We start from the raw sequence: 13393 nt of genomic DNA, 5'->3' as shown, positions 1-13393 counted from the left end.
TCTAGTTATGTAAGGGATCAAGGGGATTGTTTTAAAGAAATGCCACTCAAGATTAGAGTGGATCTGAATGGAGAGACAGAACGTTCTCCACTGAGTTTATAAAACTGTAAAAGAGCAGCACGGTAGTTTTATGTACAATGTTGTCAACAAAATTAGGTTGCTTTCTCTCCTGTCCCTCTCCTGTCCCTATTGCAGAATGCAGCCTTTTGACAGCATGTACTAAAGTTGATTTAATCCACACTTCCATTAGATCCCTCATTTGGTGATTGGCATTTAGGCTGTGACAACGAAAAGGCAGCAGACAGACCTGGTTTTGTAACTATGAACATAATTTTGTCAAACATTGTGAACCCAAAATAAGTTTGATTCTAGAGGTGGGCCAATAAACAGAAAAACAATTTGGTTAGGGACAGATTGAAATGTACTGGGGCTGGTACAACTCAGTGTCATAAAAAATGTACAAATATTTTCACATGACCCTCTCCTTGTACATGACCCTCCCCTACCCTCTCCCCTCATAGAATTAACTCAAATAATGTTTACGACCACAAATAACAATAACTGTAGCGACCGTGCTTATAAACATGGATATGGACTTCAGCATGCTTTGTGGCACAGTCGATTCCACGCAGGGCTACGGGGTAGAAGGTTGAGAGTTTGCCGACCATGACAGTCGAGCTCAATCTCCCTGCCTGTTAAATTACACTACAATCAGAGCCTGTCACACCCTGATCTGTTTCACCTGTCTTGTGCTTGTCTCCACCCCCCAGCAGGTGTCTCCCATTATCTAGTGTATTTATACCTGCATTTTCTGTTTGTCTGTTGCCAGATCGTCTTGTCCCACCAGCGTGTTCCCTCTAGTTTTTGTTTTTCTTAGTCTTCCCAGTTCTGACGTTTTTTTCCTGTTCTGACTCGGATCAGGACTGCTGTCCTGTACCTGCCTGACTCCGATTTGGATTACGACCCTTTGCCTGCCTTGACTTATCTTTTGCCTGCCCCCTTGTACAATAGTAAACTCTGAGATTCGTACTATCTGCCTCCTGTTTCTGCATCTGGGTCATATCCTGAGTTGTGATAGAGCCGGCTGCAGACAATGATTAGCCAGGGTCTACAGACAATCACGGACTACAAAGGGAAAACCAGCCACGTCGTGGAAATCGATATCTTGCTTCCGGACAAGCTAAACACCTTCTTTGCCCGCTTTGAGTATAACACAGTGCCACCGACGTGGCCCGCTACCAAGGAATGTGGGCTCTCCTTCTCCATGGCCGACGTGAATTAAACATTTAAGCGTGCTAACCCTCGCAAGGCTGCCGGCACAGATGGCATCCCTAGCCGCGTCCTCAGAGCATGCGCAGACCAGCTGGCTGGAGTGTTTACCGACATATTCAATCTCTCCCAGTCTGCTGTCCCCACATGCTTCAAGATGTCCACCATTGTTCCTGTACCCAAGAAACCAAACGTAACTGAACCGTAGCACTCTAGTCTGTCATCATGAAGTGATTTGAGGGACTAGTCAAGGATCATATCACCTCTACTTTACCCTAGTCACCCTAGACCCAGACACACTAAACCCTAAACCCACTTCAATTTGCTTACTGCCCCAATAGATCCACAGACGATGCAATCGCCATCGCACTGCACCCTGCTCTATCCCATCTGGACAAGAGGAATACCTAACTAAGAAGTACCCTCCAAGCTCATCAAGCTCAGGGCCCTGGGTCTGAATCCCGCCCGGTACAACCCTGTCCTGCACTTCCTGACAGGCCGCTCCCAGGTGGTGAAGGTAGGAAACAACCCCTCCACTTCGCTGATCCTCAACACAGGAGCCCAACAAGGGTGCATGCTCAGCCCCTTCCTGTACTCGCTGTTCACCCATGACTGCGTGGCCACGCACACCTCCAACTCAATCATTAAGTTTGCAGATGACACAACAATAGTTAGCCTGATTACCAACAATGATGAGACAGCCTACAGGGAGGAAGTGAGGGCCCTGGGAGTGTAGTACCAGGAAAAAACCTCTCACTAAATGTCAACAAAACAAAGGAGATGATCGTGGACTTCAGGAAACAGCAGAGGGAGCACCCCCCTTTCCACATCAACAGGACCGCAGTGGAGAAGGTGGAAATTTTCAAGTTCATCGGCGTACACATCTCTGACAAACTGAAATGGTCCACCCACACAGACAGTGTGGTGAAGAAGGCGCAACAGCACCTCTTCAACCTCAGGAGACTGAAGAAATTTGGCTTGGCACCTAAATCCTGTATCACCGCCTGGCACGGCAACTGCACCGCCCGCAACCGCATGGCTCTCCAAAGGGTGGTGCGGTCTGCCCAACACATCACCGGTGGCAAACTACCTGCCCTTCAGGACACCTACAGCACCCGATGTCACGGGAAGGCCAAACAGATAATCAAGAACAACAACCACCCGAGCCATTGCCTGTTCACCCCGCTATCATCCAGAAGGCGAGGTCAGTACAGATGCATCAAAGCTGGGACCTAGAGACTGAAAAACAGTTTCTATCTCAAGGCCATCAGTATCACACCCTGATCTGTTTCCACTGTCTTTGTGCTTGTCTCCACCCCCACCAGCTGTCTCCCATCTCCCCTCATTATCCCCTATGTATTTAAACTTCTTATGGCTGCAATACCGTTAACGGGATTAATATGACAACAGCCAGTGAAAGTGTAGAGTGCCAAATTCAATCAGAAATCTCATAATTAAAATTCCTCAAACATACAAGTATTTTATACCATTTTAAAGGTAATCTTGTTGTTAATCCCTCCAAAGTGTCCGATTTCAAATAGGCTTTACAGCGAAAGCACCACAAACGATTATGTTAGGTCATCGCCAAGTCACAGAAATTCAGCCATTTTTCCAGCCAAAGAGAGGAGTCACAAAAAGCACAAATAGAGATAAAATGAATCACTAACCTTTGATGATCTTCATCAGATGACACTCATAGGACTTCATGTTACACAATACATATGTTTTGTTCGATAAAGTGGATATTTACATAAAAAAATCTCAGTATACATTGGCGCATTATGTTCACTAGTTCCAAAAACATCCGGTGATATTGCAGAGAGCCACATCATTTTACAGAAATAATCATTATAAATGTCGATGAAAATACAATTGTTAGACATGGAAATATAGATTCCCTTCTCCTTAACGCAACCGCTGTGTCAGATTTCAAAAAAACTTTACGGGAAAAGCAAACCATGCAATAATCTGAGTACAGCTTTCAGACAACAAAGCAGCCAAAAAGATATCCGCCATATTGGGTAGTCAACAGAAGTCAGAAATAGCATTATAAATATTCACTTACCTTTGATGATCTTCATCAGAATGCACTCCCAGGAATCCCAGTTCCACATTAAATGTTTGATTTAGTTCGATAATGTCCATCATTTATGTCCAAAGAGCTAGTTTTGTTAGCACGTTTGGTAAACAAATCCAAAGTCATGAAGCGCGTTCCCTAGTTGCAGACGAAATGTCAAAAAGTTCCGTTACTGTCTGTAGAAATATGTCAAACGATTTATGGAATCAATCTTTAGGATGTTTTTAACATATAACGTCAATAATGTTCCAACAGAATTCCTATGTCTATAGAAAAGCAATGGAATGAGAGCTAACTCTCTCGTGACCGCGCCTCAGAGCCTGTGGCAATCTGCCAAACACCTGGCTCATTCCTCTCTCATTCGCCCCCACTTCACAGTAGAATCCTCAAACAAGTTTCTAAAGACGGTTGACATCTAGTGGAAGCCTTAGGAAGTGCAACAACCCATATCCCACTGTGTATTCAATAGGGGCTGGGTTGAAAATCGACCAACCTCAGATTTCCCACTTCCTGTTTGGATTTCTTCTCAGGTTTTTGCCTGCCATATGAGTTCTGTTATACTCACAGACATCATTCAAACAGTTTTAGAAACTTCAGAGTGTGTTCTATGCAATACCAATAATAATGCATATATTAGTAACTGGGACTGAGGAGCAGGCCGTTTACTCTGGGCACCTTTCATCCAAGCTACTCAATACTGCCCCTGCAGCCATAAGAAGTTTTAAGTAAGAAATACTTTAAAGTACTACTTAAGTAGTTTTTTTGGAGTATCTGTACTTTACTATTTATATTTTTGACTACTTTTATTTCACTACCTTCCTAAAGAAAATATTGTACATTTTACTCCATACATTTTCCCTGACAACCAAAAGTACTCCTTACATTTTGAATCCATAGAAGAACAGGAAAATGGTCAAATTCATGCACAAAACATGTCGTCATCCTTACTGCATCTGGCCTGGCGGAGTCACTAAACACAAATGCATATTTTGTAAATAATGTCTGAGTGTTGGAGTTTAAAAACAAGAAAATGGTGCCGTCTGCTTTGCTTATGTATTTATTGTTTTACTTTTAATACTTAAGTATATTTTACATTTATATTACATTTACTTTTGATACTTTAAGTATATTTAAAACCAAATAATTTTACTCAAGTAGTATTTTAATGTCTGACTTTTATTTGAGTAACTTTCTATTAAGGTATCTATACTTTTATGATAATTGGGTATTTTCCCCACCACTGGTGATTTGTAGATCAGTCAGTCGGCAGTCGCCTGCACTGTCGGCTGCTATGTCAAATAAGCCCGGCATGTAAAAAGTATTCCAAAAACGCCCCTTTTTTTCCCAAATGAAGGAAAGGGAGGAATCTGTTTTTTCTTTTGCCCTTCCTTTTTCGGAAAATTTAACCAATCATTGTTCCTTATATGTTTTCAACTGGCCAATCACCACCATTTCACAAAAGAGGCGGAACTATTTCCAAGGATTCGTCCGCATTGACCTCGGCCACATCCTTCCTGCCCTTTAATTCGCAGTTTAAACATTGGCAGACTGGAAATCCATCCAGCGAGTTTTATTTTATTTGTATATCTAAATTAGAAAATGGCGTTGCTAACACCTCTCCTTGCATTCCTCTACCACTTGCCGCAGGTGTACAAGTGGCTGCTAAAGCCATACTATGTCGCGTCTCTGTTCATGTCATTCGCGTTTCTCATTATCCGCAAGACGCCAGGCATCTGCGAACATCTTTCGACACAACGAGAGGATGGCAACCCCTGCGACTTTGATTGGGTCAGTATTGGATGGTGTAACAAATGGGGATTGAAAAATATAGAGAAAAATGGTAGGAAGGATACGCGTGATTAGGCCGGGAAAAAGACTGGTTAGATTGCCAATGAGCTAACGTTAGCTGTCCTATGCTAAATGTGATGACAGAGTGGGGGTTTTAGTTTGCTACATGAATGGCCATTCTGAAATTCGGTGGGAGCTGGTCTGGGTTCGACACTGAAAGATGCTGTAGACTGTAACCCGAAACTAACTCGGAAAGTAACAGGCAGGTGATGTGAGACAGAAACGTGCAAAGGGTGGGTGTCCTGGGGAGTTTGCAGGTGCGTGCCCCCTCTGATACTAGGCTACCAGGACCTTGTTTTATCTAGGGCTGAAGTGCCACTACCACCATGAGTACACGCACCAGAACCACCCAAAAATGTACACGGTGACACGGGCAATACTGGAGTTAGTTGCACGCCTGCCCCGACCCTGTAATGTAAAGCAGTAGATGACATGTCTATAGACTGAAATGCCCTGACCTGTATGTTTATTCTGTTCTCATGTTCCACAGAGAGAAGTGGAGATCCTTATGTTCCTCAGTGCCATCGTCATGATGAAAAACAGAAGAGCTAGTGAGTATCAGCCCTGAACTAGAGCCCTGTTATCAGAGATCTAGCAAGCGTACGCCTACTTTTGTGACCCATTCTCGTCTGTTTAATTACTTGAAAACAGATTGACACAGAGGCGGCACACACAGACGTACCGTTTGTTATACAGAAATCATTGACCGGTACAGCAGCTCACTACCACATCACAAATTCACTCATGTAAATATTTCATGCAGAGCTAAAGTCAAAGGTTAATCATTAGCAGAGTTGTACCCGCCTGTGTTTAGACATTATGAAACTGACCACCCCCCCCATCAGTTGGCCATTACTAGTTACCACAGCCACACAGGGTTTAGAGTTTATTAGTCACATGCACAGGGTCACAGATGTAATTGCAGGGTACAGCTGGCTAGTGGTGGCTATTCAGCAGCCTGGTGGTCTGTGGGTAGATGCTATTGGCCAGTCAGTTGTTGTCATGATGCTCCTGTACTGCTACGTGTTGGAAGCGGGGAGAACAGGCTGAGGTCAGAAAGACCCGCCTATTTCTACAATTGATCTTCGCAGCGGTCTAATGCACTGCGTCTCAGTGCTAGAGGCCTCACTACAGACTCTAGTTCGATTCCAGGCTGTATCACAACCGGCCGTGATTGGGAGTCCCATAGGGCGGAGCACAATTGGCCCAGCGTCGTTAGGGTTTGGCCGGGGTAGGCCGTCATTGTAAATAAGAATTTGTTATTAACGGACTTGCCTAGTTAAATAAAATAAGTACATAAAAATCTGATTTTAACCTTAACCATTCTGCCAACCATATGCCTATCCCTAACCTTAAATGAAGACAAAAAAGCCCATTTTTGTTTTTGATGAATGTTTACGATATAGCCAATTTTGAGTCTGTTGTATCTCGGCTAAAACCCCTCAGTTTGAGCTAGGGGTCTCCTTCAGCAGACAGACATGTTTATTTTACATGACATTCAACACATAGTTACCATTTCAGTTAAACGATTGGTACCCACACACATTGCCTGCGAAGTTTCACTTTTGTATCCACAAGGGCTAATAGCATTTCAGACACTTAAACTTTGTCTGAGCAAATCATTTGGTGTAAAGCCATTGTTTTTGTTCTTGGTTACTGCTATATATTCATGTTATTGTTTTAAGTATTTATCCAATCTGCTATGGCAAATGTCTTGTCCACACAGCCCTATTTAAGTTAATACTTTAGTGTTGTAAACAGACTGTTTTAATAGATCGTTAATAGGAAGCACTGATAAGGCTGTGTCGTCTGTTGACCTTGTGGTGTCATTGTGGTGTTTACGTTATTGTAGCTCTGTTGTTGGTCGTTGTGGCACTCCCTTCGTCTTTCATCTGCCTGTCTCTCCCTCCTCCCTAAAGTGAACCCCTCACTTGTTAGGCCTCAACTATAAACTGTCCCTCTTCCTCAGGCTCAAACAGTTTTGACACTTTTTTTTTTTTCATAGTTCTTCATGTCACTCCTTTATCTGTCGTTTTTACAAAAACAGTTTGTTCCTGTCTTCTATTCACATCTGTTCTTTCTCTGTTGCTCTACATGTTATTGTTCTTTGTGTTCCCTCCCCAAGTTCACTATTGTCTTCAACCTGCAAATTATCCTTAATCTATGCAATAGTTTCTTCTTCTTTTTTTTTAAGATAAAAAAAAAGGTTGTTTACTTGATTTAACCCCTTCTCTCCATTTCTCGTTGTCTCAGTAACGGTGGAACAGCATGTGGGGAACATCATTCTGTTCAGTAAGGTGGCCAACGTTATCCTCTTCTTCAGACTGGACATCCGCATGGGCCTGCTCTACCTCACCTTCTGCATCGGTCAGTACACACACTTGCACCACACAATGTGTGCATGCATACACACTTTGTTCATACAAATGCATGGATACACACAGACACGCACTCTACTGTTGTGGTAATTAATTATACCGGTAAATGCCTAGTTAGATGACATGACCTATAACCTGATGACCCCCTCATTCGGCTCTCTGATTGGCTGATTGTGTGTTCCAGTGTTCCTGATGACCTGTAAGCCTCCTCTCTACATGGGCCCAGAGTACATCAAGTACTTTAGTGACAAGACCATAGACGTGAGTTCCATAGATTACCTCTAAGGCTCTACTGTGACAGACAATATTGCCATGTTAGTTTGAAAATAACACCGATGTGTGTATCAACAATTATACTTTCACAGGATCGCAGGTGACACCAGTTAGATTGTTTTTTACATTTCAGTTGAAAGTATTTTTATCCGGTGATTTGAAAACTGATCCACGCGGAGGATGATTTTAAATCAAAATCAAATTTTATTTGTCACATACACATGGTTAGCAGATGTTAATGCGAGTGTAGGGAAATGCTTGTGCTTCTAGTTCCGACCATGCAGTAATATCTAACAAGTAATCTAACAATTTCATAACAACTACCTTATACACAAGTGTAAAGGAATGAATAAGAATATGTACATCAAAATATATGGGTGACCGATGGCCGAACGGCATAGGCAAGATGCAGTAGATGGTATAGAGTACAGTATATACATATGAGATGAGTAATGTAGGGAATGTAAACATTAAATAAAGTGGTATTGTTTAAAGTGGCTAGTGATACATTAATTACATCCAATTTTTAATTATTAAAGTGGCTAGAGGTGAGTCAGTATGTTGGCAGCAGCCACTCAATGTTAGTGATGGCTGTTTACCAGTCTGATGGCATTGAGGTAGAAGCTGTTTTTCAGTCTCTCGGTCCCTGCTTTGATGCACCTGTACTGACCTGGCCTTCTGGATGATAGCAGGGTGAACAGGCAGTGGCTCGGGTGGTTGTTGTTCTTGATTATCTGTTTGGCCTTCCTGTGACATCGGGTGGTGTAGGTGTCCTGGAGGGCAGGTAGTTTGCCCCCGGTGATGCGTTGTGCAGACCTCACTACCCTCTGGAGAGCCTTACCGTTGTGGGCGGAGCAGTTGCCATACTAGGCGGTGATACAGCTCGACAGGATGCTCTCAATTGTGCATCTGTAAAAGTTTTTGGTGCCAAGCCAAATTTCTTCAGCCTCCTGAGGTTGAAGAGGTGCTGCTGTGCCTTCTTCATCACGCTGTCTGTGTGGGTGGACCATTTCAGTTTGTCCGTGATGTGTATGCCGAGGAACTTAAATCTTTCCACCTTCTCCACTACTGTCCCGTTGATGTGGATGAGGTGCTGCTCCCTCTGCTGTTTCCTGAAGTCCATGATCATCTCCTTTGTTTTGTTGATGTTGAGTGTGAGGTTATTTTCCTGACACCACACTCCAAGGGACCTCACCTCCTCCCTGTAGGCCGTCTCGTCGTTGTTGGTAATCAAGCCTACCACTGTAGTGTTGTCTGCAAACTTGATGATTGAGTTGGAGGCGTGCATGGCCACGCAGGCATGGGTGAACAGGGAGTACAGGAGAGGGCTGAGAACGCACCCTTGTGGGGCCCCAGTGTTGAGAATCAGTGGGGTGGAGATGTTTCCTACCCTCACCACCTGGGGACGGCCCGTCAGGAAGTCCAGGACCCAGTTGCACAGGGCGGGGTCAAGACCCAGGGTCTCGAGCTTAACGTCGAGTTTGGAGGGTACTATGGTTTTAAATACTGAGCTGTAGTCAATGAACAGCATTCTTACATAGGTATTCCTCTTGTCCAGATGGGTTAGGGCAGTGTGAATGCGATCGCGTCGTCTGTGGACCTACTGGGGCGGTAAGCAAATTGGAGTGGGTCTAGGGTGTCAGGTAGGGTGGAGGTGATATGGTCCTTGGCTAGTCTCTCAAAAGCACTTCATGATGACTTTGTATACGTCGCAGAAGTTAGAATAACAATGATCCAGGATTTTGCCAGCCCGGGTCGCGCATTCAACATGCTGATTAAATTTAGGGTGCCTTTAGTGAATCTGATGGCTGACTTGTGACCCGGTTGCAGGATGAGTTGGAGAGAGACAACAGGGTGACGTGGATCGTAGAGTTCTTCGCTAACTGGTCCCCAGAGTGTCAGTCCTTTGCCGCCGTCTACGCAGACCTCTCCCTCAAGTAAGCCAGCGACTAATCTTCACTATACAAGACAAATATCTCAATTTTAATGCATTGCACCGTAAACCCATAGCTTCAATCAACATCTCCTGGATTATGTTCCCTATTAGTATCACCTGTCAGTTTGTGGTGCGACTAAAGTGGTAATGCTTTTGCTGTGAGTTTGTTGGGAAATTTATTTTTTCTCTCATGGTTACAGGTATAACTGTGCTGGGCTCAAGTTTGGGAAGGTGGACATCGGCCGGTATGGAGACGTGTCTAAGAAGTAGGTCCCTTTTCTCATTCACTCTCTTTCCTTATATCTAAGTGAAGTAGGTTTCTGATTGGGCGTCTGATTTTGAATCATTGTAATTGCTTCCCTTCCTCCATCGCTCTTCTCCAGGTACAAGGTGAGTACCTCTCCCCTCTCCAAGCAGCTGCCCTCGCTGCTGCTGTTCCAGGGGGGCAAGGAGGTGATGAGACGCCCCCAGGTGGACAAGAAGTGTAGGGCCGTATCCTGGAGCTTCACTGAGGTGAGAGGAGTGGTTTCAAAGCAGAACATAGAAATGCGCACACACCGGGGTTTCCGTTAGCTGATAATAGCTGACTTTTAGCGTGTGAGAGAGAGAATTGGCACCAGCCCATTGACTGGGAGAGGGAAAAATCGTACTAAGTTAATTAGCATAATTTAGTGTACAGTATATTCTCTATGTATTTTATCACACTCGTATAGGATACAGAGCCTTTGAGCGGGAAATCTGTCTGACACCGTGAGAGCTGATGCTACAGCATCTAAAACAGAAGATGCGTACATAGGCGACGGAAGGCATGCTCTTCAGCACGTCACGCACCACTTTGCCATGAACTGGAGGCAGTATGCATTTTGAAAATATATACTTAATTGTTTGAAACCTGAACGCTTTAGTACATATTGAGGCATGTCTTACCTTGCTTCAAAGTAGCCTAGCCAAAATCAGACCAAACTCAGATCTGTGGAGGCAATTATTTTATATCAACTTTCTTTCATTGTCTGGTAGCCAAAGGCGAAATCCGAGTCATATTAGCAACCCAATGCTAGTTGTTGCATATTAGATTTCCCCTCTTTCTAAATTTCGAACTGATTTCATCTCCGTCACATGAAACGGCTCGTGCGCGCTGTGCCCTTTTGACAACGGTATTTTCCCCGCTAATTGCAATATGGAATGAACATTTGTGCGTAGCCTACTGCCTTGTGTGCATTCCTGCACTTAAAATGTGACGAAATAATAGTTTAGCAACATTTTATGTTCTGATCTGTTGCATCAGATTCATTGCTTTAACAACTGTCCCAGAGTCAGTTTGGAATAGGCTATTTCTTACTCGACAAGCTGATTTAATAGAATAGGTGAACCTTTCTGCTATGCGGGACAGTAGATTGACATACGCTAAGTGATTTTGCTGTTCGTTACTTGTCTTGGCTGAGGAAAAGTAAATGTGGACAGTCATTCTAACACCCTCAAAGTGCACAGCAGAATTTGGTAAGAAAGACCTCACATTGTTGCATCCTTGACTTCTGTTAATATGAATTACCATCATCTAAATGTGATTTGTCATTCTGAGCACCGTGTGTGGACGCCCTAATCCGTTTACGCACCTAATGCATATACTTCCAGTTAATTTCACAAATGTCCGGAAACCCTGACACACACACACTCTTGCTCACACTCAATCTCACTCTCAACAGGAGAACATCATCCGGGAGTTCAACCTGAACGAGCTCTACCAGAAGTCCAAGAAACTCAATAAGTCCAAGGGAGACCAGATCAACGAATCACAGTTCCCGCCGTTGCCCGAAGAGGAGGAGCCTGAGGTCGACGCCCAGGAGGAGGAGACCAAGAAGGACAAATAGAATTGTCGGGGGTAGTGGCCTCAGAAGAACGCTGTGACATCACAATGGGACTAGGTGGTGTTATGTTCTATCGAGGGAACAAACACGATTGTTACGAATCCTTTTTTATGTTGCTATGTACAACACGACTTGAGTTGCAAAATGTGATTATGATTAACTCAATATTAACTCAAATCTGAACTGTACAGTTAGATTTGTGCATCTCCATCATACTTATGAGTTGCATCGATCCTTCCTCCAGTTCCCTGGAGAACCTCTATGCTCATCATTGGTTGTGTCCCAAATGGCGTTTTATTACCTAATATAGTGCACTAGGGAAAAGGGTGTAACTTATGACTTAACAATTGAATGCATTTAATATTGGCACACTCCAATTATACACTCCGTTCATAGTGTTTCACTTGATTTAAAACTTTTCCCATTTGGGATATAGTGTGAATTTACCCTCCGTCCAGTCCATGCTTGGTGAGACAAATTGCATGCACCCATTGAACTGAAGTTACATTGGCTTCGTCTGAAATGACTTATTGGTTCAGACACGGTCAAATATTTTACGCCATCTACCTATCTCCAACTGGGTCCGTGATGATAAAGTAGGGTGTGTGTATATGAGCCACGTCCCAAAAGGTTGTCTTTGAGAGAACTTTTTTTTCATCTTCCATAAGTGGTTGTCTGAATTCTGTTATTATCACCGAATAGTTTTCAGTTCAACATGATGCTGAGGGGAAAGATGGAGAGTGAACACAGAGCGTTTTGCTATTAACACTAATTCCATGTGAGAACTAGACCTGTGTTATTTTGTCGTCTACAAAATAGTCATATCAGAGATGGAGTTGTGGAAGCTTGAGGTAGTCTCTCCCTCCTCCCTCACAGAATAGGGAGAATTACATTTTTACTTTCAAAAGCTCCCATTTCTGGACTAACTTCTTAATTTAAACAATTAACACATTCTTACACCAGCGCCTCTAGGCGATGAAACAGAACATTTTACTACCTGTTTGACATTCCCTTGGTTACTGTAGAATTGCCTCAACGTTCTGTTCAGAATATGTAGACTGATTCTGTGTATGTTTGCTCCTGCCTGCTGTGAGAGGTGTCTGACTTTTTTTTTATGCAATAAAAATGTGTACATGAATACACTGAGTCTGGCAATCTTCCCGAACGCAGGAACATTGCATTATTAAATAAGGCATGAGGGGGTATATGGCCAATATACCACGTCTAAGGGCTGTTCTTAGGCACAAATCAGAGTGCCTGGACATAAACCCGAGATGCCTTATTGCCATTATAAACTGGTTACCGGTGTCATTAGAGTAGTAAAAATGAATGTTTTGATATACCACTGTCAGCAAATCAGCATTCATCCCACCCAGTTTACAATTGCAGATAAATGGGGATTTAAGCATTTTGGTGGCATAACATTCAACATTTAAAAAATACTGCATAGTTTCCTAAGAACGCAAAGCGAGGTGGCCATCTCTGTCGGCGCAGGATGTTGAACCTACATTTTGGCGCCACCTTCTGGTAGTGACGGCATTTAAGAGTTATGGAGGGAGGCGAGACATGAAGCCAAGATTTGAGCCCCCCCCATCAGTAGGAGTTTGCTCCCTACATATGAACCTGAGAACTACTTACAGGCACCACTGACTGATGTAAACCCCACAATCATTCTCTGGCCCCTCTGTGGAAGAAATTCTGTTAAGTTGCATGAAAATCTACTGTAACTGGATCAACTTACCTTTTA

The 13393-nt window shown here is 43.5% G+C and overlaps 1 protein-coding gene across 1 annotated transcript; it reads left to right on the top strand.

The window, feature by feature from the left end:
* Positions 1-4798: 4798 nt before the first annotated feature.
* On the top strand, positions 4799-12784 carry LOC129841301 (thioredoxin-related transmembrane protein 2-B-like). The gene is made up of 8 exons (XM_055909504.1): positions 4799-5134; positions 5685-5745; positions 7448-7561; positions 7757-7833; positions 9676-9782; positions 9982-10047; positions 10165-10294; positions 11485-12784. Exons 1-8 carry the CDS (start codon positions 4946-4948, stop codon positions 11647-11649), a joined length of 909 nt encoding a protein of 302 aa, XP_055765479.1. The 5' UTR covers positions 4799-4945; the 3' UTR covers positions 11650-12784.
* The last annotated feature ends 609 nt before the right edge of the window (positions 12785-13393 follow it).

The sequence above is a fragment of the Salvelinus fontinalis genome, chromosome 42, assembly GCF_029448725.1.
Source record: "Salvelinus fontinalis isolate EN_2023a chromosome 42, ASM2944872v1, whole genome shotgun sequence".
In the NCBI taxonomy this organism is placed as follows: Eukaryota; Metazoa; Chordata; class Actinopteri; order Salmoniformes; family Salmonidae; genus Salvelinus; species Salvelinus fontinalis.
Note: the sequence above shows the minus strand (reverse complement) of the source record. Positions and strands in the feature narration are given on the sequence as shown.